At 41.7% G+C, this 11396-nt stretch overlaps 5 protein-coding genes across 5 annotated transcripts; 1 reads left to right on the forward strand and 4 right to left on the reverse strand.

Moving 5' to 3' along the window:
• Window positions 1-2694: 2694 nt before the first annotated feature.
• On the reverse strand, window positions 2695-3323 carry LOC135431893 (uncharacterized). The gene is made up of 2 exons (XM_064687293.1): window positions 3162-3323; window positions 2695-3102 (listed from the first exon to the last, which is right to left on the reverse strand). The coding sequence occupies exons 1-2, from the start codon at window positions 3222-3224 to the stop codon at window positions 2782-2784; spliced, it is 384 nt and encodes a 127-aa protein (XP_064543363.1). The 5' UTR covers window positions 3225-3323; the 3' UTR covers window positions 2695-2781.
• An 843-nt stretch (window positions 3324-4166) lies between these two features.
• On the reverse strand, window positions 4167-5215 carry LOC135431642 (uncharacterized). The gene is made up of 3 exons (XM_064686880.1): window positions 5067-5215; window positions 4660-4992; window positions 4167-4589 (listed from the first exon to the last, which is right to left on the reverse strand). The coding sequence occupies exons 1-3, from the start codon at window positions 5118-5120 to the stop codon at window positions 4230-4232; spliced, it is 747 nt and encodes a 248-aa protein (XP_064542950.1). The 5' UTR covers window positions 5121-5215; the 3' UTR covers window positions 4167-4229.
• A 1535-nt stretch (window positions 5216-6750) lies between these two features.
• On the forward strand, window positions 6751-7506 carry LOC135431999 (uncharacterized). The gene is made up of 3 exons (XM_064687435.1): window positions 6751-6825; window positions 6882-7190; window positions 7258-7506. The coding sequence occupies exons 1-3, from the start codon at window positions 6784-6786 to the stop codon at window positions 7468-7470; spliced, it is 564 nt and encodes a 187-aa protein (XP_064543505.1). The 5' UTR covers window positions 6751-6783; the 3' UTR covers window positions 7471-7506.
• Window positions 7467-8842, reverse strand: LOC135431997 (uncharacterized). Its single transcript, XM_064687434.1, has 2 exons — window positions 8365-8842; window positions 7467-7731 (listed from the first exon to the last, which is right to left on the reverse strand). The coding sequence occupies exons 1-2, from the start codon at window positions 8779-8781 to the stop codon at window positions 7528-7530; spliced, it is 621 nt and encodes a 206-aa protein (XP_064543504.1). The 5' UTR covers window positions 8782-8842; the 3' UTR covers window positions 7467-7527.
• A 431-nt stretch (window positions 8843-9273) lies between these two features.
• Muc55B (Mucin 55B) lies at window positions 9274-11396 on the reverse strand. The gene is made up of 2 exons (XM_064687141.1): window positions 10883-11396; window positions 9274-10280 (listed from the first exon to the last, which is right to left on the reverse strand). Exons 1-2 carry the CDS (start codon window positions 11270-11272, stop codon window positions 9348-9350), a joined length of 1323 nt encoding a protein of 440 aa, XP_064543211.1. The 5' UTR covers window positions 11273-11396; the 3' UTR covers window positions 9274-9347.

Genomic DNA, 11396 nt, shown 5'->3' on the forward strand with positions numbered 1-11396 from the left:
TCTCGATTTTAAGCGGTGGCTAAACAAGCACTAATTTAAAAATTGTATAATATGATAAGCTAGGAAATCCTTTAACTTTTTTATGAGTTTTGTTTAAAAAAATTTCTAACTCAAAAACCATAAAATAATCAAATAATCAAATAGAATTGCAGACTTGATATTTTATCAAATCAAATTCTAAATACTTTGATTAGCCGCATTTTAATCAATTTAGTTTTAGTTTATCGATATGTTTCAAGCAGTAGCCTTTTCAATTCTAGTATCAATTTGATTTATACATACCTTATCGAGCAAAGATCTTCCCAATTCAGGTATCAATTTAATATATATATAGTTTATCGATTTGACAGTTGTTCTAGTATCCATTACATTTTATTTTTAATTTATCGATATTTTGACAGCAAGGGTATTGGCTATTCAGTACGTTCACAAATAGCTTGATATATCAGCTAAGTAGTTCGTTTACGTTACGATATCTTATCGTAATATGCAAAAAAAAACAAAAAAAAAAAAAATAAATAAAAAACCGTGCGTAAATGATATCTCGTGATGTGCTCGTAGAATGTTTTTCTATATAAATCATATTGTGATGTCACAGACAGCACATTGCGCGTTTATAGGGCCGCAATAAAAAGTCACGCTGTTCATAAGTATTTCTATTTATTTACAATTCATTTGGCAAGTCTTGGCTCGGACACAAAAGCGCGCAGCCACAAGAAAATGTGGTTTTAATTAGCTTGACCAGGCAAAAGGCAAATACAAGAGAAGCGGGGCAATAATATGCAGATATATTTATGGGAATCCAGATAGATAAAGGGGCGAGGCGCAATGTTTGCAGTGCACTTGCATATTGTTCGCACTTCATTTAAAAATAACTTTTAACTTGATTAAAAAACGGCGACAACAACCGGCAGACGGAAGGAAACAGCCAACCCGCCCTTGCCCCCCGGGCGAGCGGCAAGTGCAAAGTGAAATCTTATGCAATTAACTTAAAGCCAACTTGACTTGAGCCAAACGGCGCGGTGCGGTGAGGTGTGGTGTGGTGGGCGGCAGCCAGGCAGGTCGTCCCGTTCAAAAAACTAATTGACATCGTTGCTCTGGCAGCGCTGACAGCTGGACTCCTTTAATACGAAAAAAAATAACACGGTTAGCGGAGCAGCGGGCGCAAATATTTTCACAGTCTCAACTTCTTCTGGCTTCTGGTGCTTCTTGTGTTTTTTCTCGCCCATTTTGCACGACAGTTTTAATTTAATTTTAGCCCGAATTCAGCGCCATGTCGTTCATTGCAGGCGCCAATTTTCGCGCGTCCCTTTGCGGCCTGACTCTACCTCAGCGAACAGACCGGGCCACGGTACCAGGCGCAACTATTGTCAGTGCCATTAAAAAAGTTTAGTCCGATTTGAGCGCGCGCGCTCGCTTAATGGCCAAGATTTTAATCAGAAAATGAGTTAAGAGCCAGCTGGCTTCGACGCGACACGGCTGGCAGCTAACTGGAACTAGTTCCGGAACTGGAACTGCCACCAACCACCTACTCTCACTCTCCCTCTCTATATCCGAGCCATGTCTGGCTTTGATTATTGTAGCGCTTATGCACAATTATTTGCACACGCTGACATGGCACATCAGCGGATGCAGTTGCCCGAAATCTCTTGATGGCGAGCAGACGGCACAGCTCCTTGGCCAAAAGTTGGGGGGCATTAAAAAGTTTTATATGCGCAGCAGCGAAAAATTGCATTAGCCGCAGGCGCAACTTGCTGCAAAACCTAATGCAACACTTTCCAGCACTGCGCTGCAGGAAGTTCTAGAAGAGTTCTTTGAGGAGGCGGGGAGGAAGCGGGGCAGGAGAAAGCGGGGCAGCAACTGTTATGCAAACAATTGCAATTGGACAGCTGCAGTAGAAGTCGTAGACAGAATCTCAGCTGCAGCTTGTCAAATTTTAAGCAGCGCATAAAACAGAGCATTATTATTATTTTATATAAAGAGCTTTAAGGCAAAAAGATGGCTCAGATATTTGCTAATAAAACCAAAATAAGAATCGCTGACATAGTTTCAGTACTGTATATATGACAAGAAAAACCTTAAATCGATAAATATTGAAAGACTCCTTCAACACATGCCCATCTACCCCCCATCACTTTCCATGCCCATATGTCTGCTCCTTTAAATCCTTGACTGCGAAACCCTTATCACAAATTCAACCAACCATTACGAAAAGCTATTTTGAGCCTTTCCTTATTAAATTAAGTTTACAACACCTTCAAGAAATGTTGTATATTATAAATTTAATTTTATAACAAGCAATTGTCACCTCGGGATCAAAAATTGCTTTAAAATGTGTTGCTTTAAGAAAGCTTTATGTGAACTAATAAAAATAAAGTGTACTAAGAGCACAACTAATTGTTGAATATTTTTCATGGCAACTAATAAGTAAAATACATTTGATTGAATCTGCATACCATTTGTCAAAAAAAATTGAATTAAAACTATCTGACAAAGCGCTTCAAGTCTTGACAGCCTTAAACTAGATTTATGTTATTAATTGAATACAATTATATCTGCTGACAGCTTAAGGCTCCACTTATGACAGCTTGAAGCGAGCTAAATAATTGTTGGTAATTATACCCATGATAGCTAGATTTTATAATAATTTATATAGCTTGTCTCAAGGTCGATTAAAATAAATAAGTCGAGAACTGAATTATATATTGTGTATATTCAAAAATGTTGGGAACTTGGACAGATGTGAGGCATATTTGTTGCGTACAGTTCAAAAGTCTATATCTAATTCCACGGCTGCATTGGTGCAAAAGTGTTCCATTCGAGGGGCTTCATGGTGTTCCATTCGAGGGGCTTCATGGTGTTCCATTCGAGTGGCTTCAGTGTGAAGAGGGGCGGCAGTGGTGCGCAATCGGAACCGCTGCACTGTGTTTGGGTCTGGGTGCCATTGCCCGTTTGATTCTGGCTCTGGCTCTGCTGTCCATCTCCCGAGACTTGTGTTTGGCAGCCGGGTCCAGTTTGCGTCTGCGTCTGTTGGCCATCTGCCGAGGTCTGGGTGTGAGTTGCATTGCTGCCATCATTGCACTGCACTTGGACTGGTAGCGCCTGTTCAATGGTAAAGTTAGACATGGCTGCGACAGTTTTGGCTAGTCAATTCTAATTACATTCACGCTGGCTAGCAGAAAGATGGCCATGGCCAGCAGGCAGACACTTCCAATGAATCTCATGTTTAACGTTTCGCGGACACAACTTGAACTGAGTGGAATGCCTGCCGAGTCCGCGATTTTTATAGCCAAAAAAGTAGTCAAAAGCAACAGTGAAGAGATCCTACGATAATTAAAATTCGAACGGTCAGTTGGTATTTCGTTTCTTTTTTTTGGGGAGGGGGCTCTGATAAGGTTTTATTTTGGCAGGTGTACATTGAAATAGCTGTAAACAGCAGTTAAGTTGTGGGATTATTTGATTTTGAAAGCGTACGTTAGGTCAGCGCGTGTGGGGGTGTTCCAGAAAACGTCTAAATTTCAATTTAATTAGCTGCGATAAGTTCAGTTAAAAGTTAATATTAAAGTTATATTAAATTATACTTTTATAAATATTATAATTCATGCTCAATTTAACTCTGTGCAGGATGGACTTAATTAATATACAATTTATTTTGAAAGCCATTTTTTCGCATGCAGCTGTCAAAGTAACCAGCAGGTTTGACATGCAGTTCAATCAAACTCAAATGTCCTAACAATATACTTTTGTGTGTGCCTGTCAAAATTAAACAGATAACTTTTCTAGCTTTATGACAGCACAGAGTTGCCACCCTGCAGTGACAGGTTTGAACAACATTTTTACGAGAAAAGCAACTATCAAATGACAGCTCATTGACACATTTAACTGAATTCAACAATTCCTCTTGTCGCTTGTCAGCTGAAGTTGCCAATTTATGCGCTGCAGAGTTGCCAATTTATGCTCATGGCGTTGCCACATGTGCACACAATTGGAACAAGTTGCTGATTTGGAAACTTCTTTAGAAAAAGAAGAAGCGTTTGAGGGCAGTGTGAGAAATATAAAACGTTATCGAACCACTTGTCAAATGCAATGTCCTGTCAACTGACAATAACCTTGACATAAACATAGCAAAACGAAATCCAGACCAAAATAAACTGTTTTTTTTTCTCTTCTTTTTTTGATAAATGCTCATATATTTGTTGATTGGCTGCCGAACAGAACGCAGTCCGAATTTAGACAGTGGCTGCCGTCGAGGCAATCACAACTGGAGCCGCTGAGCTAGCAGCAGGCGAGCTGGCAACAACGTTAGCAACAGTTGTAGCAGGCCTTTGGGTTGTACTCTGTACACCCTGGGTGCTCAAAGGTGCCACGGTGGTGGAGGGTGCAGCCGACGAGGTGGTGGGCACACCGTTCTTCAGGCAACTGTCGAGCAGATCGTATGTGGCAGCCGTGTCGCGCACATAGTTGCTCTCGGTGGTATTGGTGCACTGGTATTCCGTGTCCTGGTTGGCCTTCATGGCCTCGGCGAGGGTGTTGGCGGTGTTGGCCGCATTGGTGGCAATGTCATAGATCACCGAGACATCGCCTTGGGCCTGCACATTGGCAATTTGAATATTTGTTGTTTAATGAGCAAATAATGTGCTTTCAAGAATTTCCACTTACCGCAGTCGCGTAGCAGTTGAAGAAGCTGGCGGTGTCATTGCCGGTGGTGTTGTCGCAGTTGGTGAAGGCGCTGCACAAGCCGCTCACATCCTGCTGATAGACGACCTGATCCTTTTGGGCTTGTGCTGTCAAATTGGCCAGCTGCTCGTTGAATGTGGTAATGCAGGTCTGATACGAGGTGGAGAAAGCGGCAGCCACCTCATTCAGCATGGGCAGATACAGGGAAAAGCACTGAGAGGTCACGTCTGCGGAAACCATATCCAAGTTGTTCGCTTGCACCAGATATTTATCCAGGGCGCCCTGCAGCTGCGTTTGCACTGAGCTCGGCTTGGCCTACGGTTCGTTAAAACAAAACAAATGCTGCTTTAACTGATTATTTGATGTGGCCAATGGCACAGCTCAATTACTTGGATGTGGAGGGCCACGCTGGCCAGGATTAGCACACTGCACAGTAGTTTCATGTTGAGGCTCTCTCTGGTTCGTCAAGTACTGGACATGGCCCACAGTTGGCGCTAATGCTTTATATACAATCCGAAGCGTGTTCGTTCGTTCGGGAATGATTGATGCATTCGCAAGTGAATTTGTTGTCAAATTGCGTCTAGCAACCAAAATAGCTGCCTCATCAGGTGAGAGGTGTGAAGCCCGTTACGGCCGCCGATCAATTAGGTGGCATTAAGTCGACCCAAACGGCAACGCAAAACGACTTATGCCAGAGCCCTCAAATTGCTTTGCATGTGCATTTGTGATGCCCACGTAACGCCCACATAAAGCTATGACCCTGTACACCAAAAATAGATACCCGCCCCATTCGCTCGACTGATAGCCGCCTCGCACAGGTTCGGGCTCATTACAGCCGAGCTGTATGGCTGTATGGTTAGGTACGGTTAGCCTGGCTAATGAAATATTAAGCCAATATATGCGCCAATTTGTCTGCAACTCGATTGTTCGGCTTATCGGCTTAGGCATTTCGTTATGTGTTATCGCAATCATAAATAATCGAAAGTATGCCAAAAATGTGACGTTACACGTCAGCAACTGTAGTCAAAATTGGATATTGAATATGAATATTCGTACACCGATAAATAACGTGTACATTAATAACAAATAAGCTCCAGAACACATTCTCGATAATTGCCCAGTCTTAACCCTGCTGAGATGTACGCAGCTGGGGGTCGGATATTTAATGGGAAAGTCATTGCTCTCTGGCATATGATTGGACTACGCAAACAACTATAAGTATAATTTACCATTGTCAGACACAATAAATCCAGAAGGTCGCATTAGGTCTTCCAACTAACAATAGCAAAGAAATAATCAACATAATAAAATATTACAAGATCAAAATGTATTCAATATATATTTATATTCATATAAATTCACTTATTATATATGAAAAAGGTGTCATTATAAAGTTATAATTCTAAATAAATGCTTAAAATAAAGGCTTAATTTTTCAATAATAATAAAAAAAAAATGAAACAAAAGGAAATCACAAATTGAGCAACTATAATCAAGGTATAAATCCAAAAAATTTGTATTAGTCTGTATGACAATTTCAAGAAGCTTCCGGTTTTATCATAAGCAGACTTTTTTTATCTACTCTAGGATTCCCCTTGGCATAGCCTTAACTTATTAAAAATTGCAAACGTCATGCAACTTAAAATAGTAAAGCGAGCATGTTAGAGTCCAGAGTTCATTTAAAGCGATTCGCTTTTATCAACTTAATAAACAGTTTATTCTCAATTTAAGGGATTTTCATTTGTTGCTTATAGTTAAAATATATATATAGTATACAATACAATCAAATTGACATTTTTCTTTCTTGAACATCTTTATTCTTATTAAATTTTACTTGGACTAAATGTTTATGTGTACATTCAACTATTTTGTCATATTATTCAAGCAGCTACAGGCGCATAGAAAAGTATGCCTTACATTTTAGCTATTACAGTTTAAGCAGCACTGAGCTTCTTCTCGTTTTCGCAAACGTCGCGATAAGAGCAAACGCAGCGACTAAACGTAAACAAACAAACCATGAATCAATGTCATATTAACCAATAAGCCCTATGCCTTGAACCTTAACAGCATTTTGCAGTAGTACGTTGCCCACTAACCAAAACAGACATGAAAATCGAATTCATAACTTTGATGCTGTCGCAGTTGCTGGTAAATAGCTAAAAATTTAAGGGATTGGAAAATCGACTTTAGAAAGGACTTTGCAGCATGCGCAAGCACCACGCAGCCTGAACAGCTTGACAGCGTATTTGGAGAGCCACGATCTGGCCGGTGCGGGCAATACGAAGAAGTGTTTTGCCAGCTATCTGCCGCAGCTGGAGCAAGTGGGCGCCAACTGGTCAACGGCGTACAGTGGCTGCCAGCAGCAAGCGGACACAGTGCGTGGCACTGCGCTGAGCAAGCTGGATGGCGAGCAGCAACTGATGCGGGAGGCGGCATTGCGCATAGACGGCTACATAGACAGCTGCCTGGACATTACGGATGTCCTGGACTATTTCAACTGTTTTTCCAAATTGGTAGGTCGACAAATGGCCAAATTTTATTTATACATAATTATGATCAAGTTAACGCATCATTTGGCAGTCGAAGCAGCAGCTGGCCACGATGTATGCCATATCGTTCAATGCCTCGGAGAATGCGCTCAGTCTCACACAGCAGCTGAATAGCATCGATGTGGAGCGCTATCGCTGCACGAATCGCACCGAGGAGAGCTATGTCCTGGGCACAGCGCGCATATTCGATGCGCTGGACAAATGCCTGCAGCTGGCGGCGAATTCGGCTAAAACCACAGATTAAAGTCTTTCAAATGCTTTACTAAATATCTAAATTCTATCTAATGCTTGTATATATTGATCAGTCCGCATCGTTGTCGGCCTCGCTGCGACATTCATGCAGCTCCTCGTACGCCGCGCGCATGCTGTTTATATACATCACCTTTGCATCGAGGGTGCACAACATCAGCGTCTTATAAATTGCATCGTAGTCCTGGCGCAGGCGTGTATGTGCGCTTGTGCTATTGTAATTAATCTCTGTGATCAAGTCCAGATTACGGCTGCCCTGTAAAAGCATTAGAAATGGTTTAGTTATGCTTGTAATGACACTAGCTGAAAGTCAGGCTTGAGCTTTAGATTAAATTTGCCGCTGGTAAGGAATCGCAGAGTATATTCAAAGTCGTTTGCTTAATAAGTTTTAAGTTTTAAAAGAACTGCTTTTTAACCCATTAAAGCTGCATTTAATTCCACATATTTGACATCTTAATATGTGCTTGCACTTATTTCGAGCTTAAATGAGCTTTTTAGAAGTTCTGCTATGGTCAAGCACAAATATGTGAAAATCAAATAATTAATTTGGAGTTTTTTGTTGCGCTTTGTAGACTCAAAAAAAAATGTAGTTAAAATATGAACTTGATAGCGAATCGTAAAGCTTTCAGTTATCACGTTTTATTGCGACAATAAGTTAAAGCTCTCTTAAAGCTTTTATGGGCTTTTTAAGCATCTTCCATCAGCTAAACTCTAAAATAATTAAGTTAAAGTTCTTTACAAGATGATTTGTTCTTTTAAAGCTTTTTTCGTAGGCTATAATTTTTTGATGGCATAGTTACAGATAATCTTTATCAATTTTGCAGCTACGGCTCTTCAAATTTAATCTCATACTGCTTTCAGCCACTGTTTGTTAGAGTATTGCACTTACATTATGCCTGACACACTCAAAGTACTCGAGATCGTCGTCATGTGAATCACACTGATCAAAACTTCCACACAACTCGCTGCGGCCCAGTTCGATTTGTTCGCGTTCCAGCTGTTCATTGATGGTCAGATCGAGCTGACCGTCCGTGGCCGCCAGTTCGCACAGCTCGTACTCTCTGGCAAAGGTGCTCGAGGCATTTTCACTGGCCAGCATGTACTCATCGTGACAGTCATCGAGTGTGGTGTCCGGCCATGGTGTGCCTATGCCCAGAGTCTTGTCCGCACTTGTGCCGCATGCCCCATGCACGCAAATGGCCAGTAGCAGCTGCAGCAGCAGCACCAGCACCAGCTGCCCGGACAGCTGCCGCCGGCGACGTCTGGTCTCGCAACCCAACTGGTTCTCGACTCGTACCGCACACATTTGGCAATAGATTTTGAATGGCGCCTTAAGCGGCCGGACAACAGTCGAGTGTGTTATTGAAAAGGTATCTAATTGAACATTTCCTACTAATTTCTCGCAATCAAGTGTAAATGTTCGACGCAGCAGTCATATAAAGACTTAGATTGGCATATCAATTGATAGGTGGACACTATCTGGAATGTGTCGTGTGTTATGAGAGCTGATCCGTTGTTACAGTGAAAATAATAAATCGATTTCAAAGCAACTTTTTATGGCAACCTCATATAAGGTCTGTGTAAATTTATCTAGCGACCTTATCATGTCATATAAGTACATATATACATATATATACATATATATATATATATATACAGATGTATACATGTGTTTATAGACTTCTTCTAATCAAAATTTCGTTGATAAGCTCAATGAATGAATATAATTTCTTTGGCACCCTATAAGTATGCAACTATTCAAGTATATTCATTACTTTTGAATTATTTATCAATTATCAATTGATAAAGTTTATTTATGTATGCTTTCCGCTTGATTGATAAAGCTCATTCACTCTACAATACATCGCAAATTTAGAAAAAACGCCTTAGCTTGTCCAAAGCGCTTCTGAAGGTCAGTGGCAGCAATTGAATATCTTCCTCTGGCATCCTTTCTGTTGTTGTCACAGGCGCTTCAGTTGGAATGGTTGGTTCTGTAGAGCCGCTTGGTCCCTGGGTAGAGACAATAGGTGAATCAGTAGAGACGGCTGGTGCATCAGTAGAGACGGCTGGTGCATCAGTAGACACGGCTGGTGCATCAGTAGACACAGCTGGTGCATCAGTAGAGACGGCAGGTGCATCAGTAGACACGGCTGGTGCATCAGTAGACACGGCTGGTGCATTAGTTGATACGGCTGGTGCATCAGTAGAGACGGCTGGTGCATCAGTAGAAACGGCTGGTTCATCAGTAGACACAGCTGGTGCATCAGTAGAGACGGCTGGTGCATCAGTAGACACGGCTGGTGCATCAGTAGACACAGCTGGTGCATCGGTAGAGACGGCTGGTGCATCAGTAGAGACCGCTGGTGCATCAGTAGACACGGCTGGTGCATCAGTAGAGACGGCTGGTGCATCAGTAGAGACGGCTGGTGCATCAGTAGACACGGCTGGTGCATCAGTAGACACGGCTGGTGCATCAGTTGAGACGGCTGGTCCTTCGGTAGTAACAATGGGTCTTTCGGTAGTAACAATAGGTCCCTCGGTAGTAACAATGGGTCCATCGGTAGTGACAACTGGTGTAGAGTCAACTGGCTTATCAGTTGTTGGTGGAGATGTCACTTCGCCACCCGAAATACAGATATTGAAATCCGAATCGCATTTCTCCAGGTCGCGCGCATACTCCAGACGGGCCTCATCTACGCATTGGGTTAAATCTGAATCGATGAGACCGTATCTGGTGCTAATCGTATTGAACTGGCTGTTCGCATCGCTGTTCAGAGTAAACATCACTTTGTAGCTGTCTGCGGACTGGAAAAAATTACAATTTTAAATTGATGATGAAGAAACATTTTTGTTAAGATAAACTATCACATTACGAAAACTGCTGACAACTGTTTTAGCCTTTAAATGCATGCCGTTTTCAAATTTTAAATTAATTTCCAAAAATCAGAATATTCCTTTTCAAAATACTGTCCTCTTTCCATATGACATTAACTAATTTTTATGGTTTTAGTAATCAATCATAATGCAACCATATTAGGGCTGCGAATCCGTAAAAAAATGTCAATGATCCGAGCTTCCGGACAAGACTCGGTTCGTAAAGCTTGAATTAAGGTGTTGGTTCGAACATTTATCATATAGTTTTTAATGATTTATTAATATTGAATTGTCTGTTCTACTGAAAACATTGCAAGCATTGACATTTGTCAAATATGATTGGAGAAATGTATTGATTGGGGTCAAAGCACTCTATCAAAAGTTATGTCGAACCAAACGATTTATTAGATACAATTATTTGGTTCGGTTTTTCGAAACTAGTTTGGTTAAAAGCTCGATTTATAAAAACGAAATTATTATTCCCACCCCGCCTGCGGCCTTGATACATATATCTTACTTGTTTAAATACTTACCGCATTACGGTAGCAATCGAAGAAATCCAGGCCATCGATCAACAAATCGCAGGAGCCGAGGCTGCTGCACATTCCATCGCTGCGGGTCAGCAGGTCCTTGCGACTCTCTGTGCTCTGGGCGGTCAATTCGGTCTTCTCCCTTTGGGCTGTGGTCACGCAGCCCGTGTAGATTTTGTTGTAATTGTCCAAAACATTCATTTGGTCCGAAATATACTGATTGAAGCAGTTATTGATCAGGTTGGGATCATCGTTGCTGGCATGGGCCGAGATCAATGAGCGCATGGCGTTATGCTGCAGTTCCACGAATGGTTGAAAGTTAACAGGCCTGTCAAGGAAAGCAGCATTGCAGGCGGCGGCCAACACCAGGCACACTCCAATCGTGTACTTCATAGTTTCCTCTGTTCGCTTTGACTTTCTTTGAGCTGTTTCACAGTATGAGATCCTTGTCGGGAGTAACGAATTTGCTGAACTGATCGCAAGAACGTGCACACTATACTTTTATACCCACAGAAAA

The sequence above is a fragment of the Drosophila montana genome, unplaced genomic scaffold (genome assembly GCF_035044405.1).
Source record: "Drosophila montana isolate Dmon_TW-CO22-7 unplaced genomic scaffold, ASM3504440v1 contig_3200_1, whole genome shotgun sequence".
Classification (NCBI taxonomy): domain Eukaryota; kingdom Metazoa; phylum Arthropoda; class Insecta; order Diptera; family Drosophilidae; genus Drosophila; species Drosophila montana.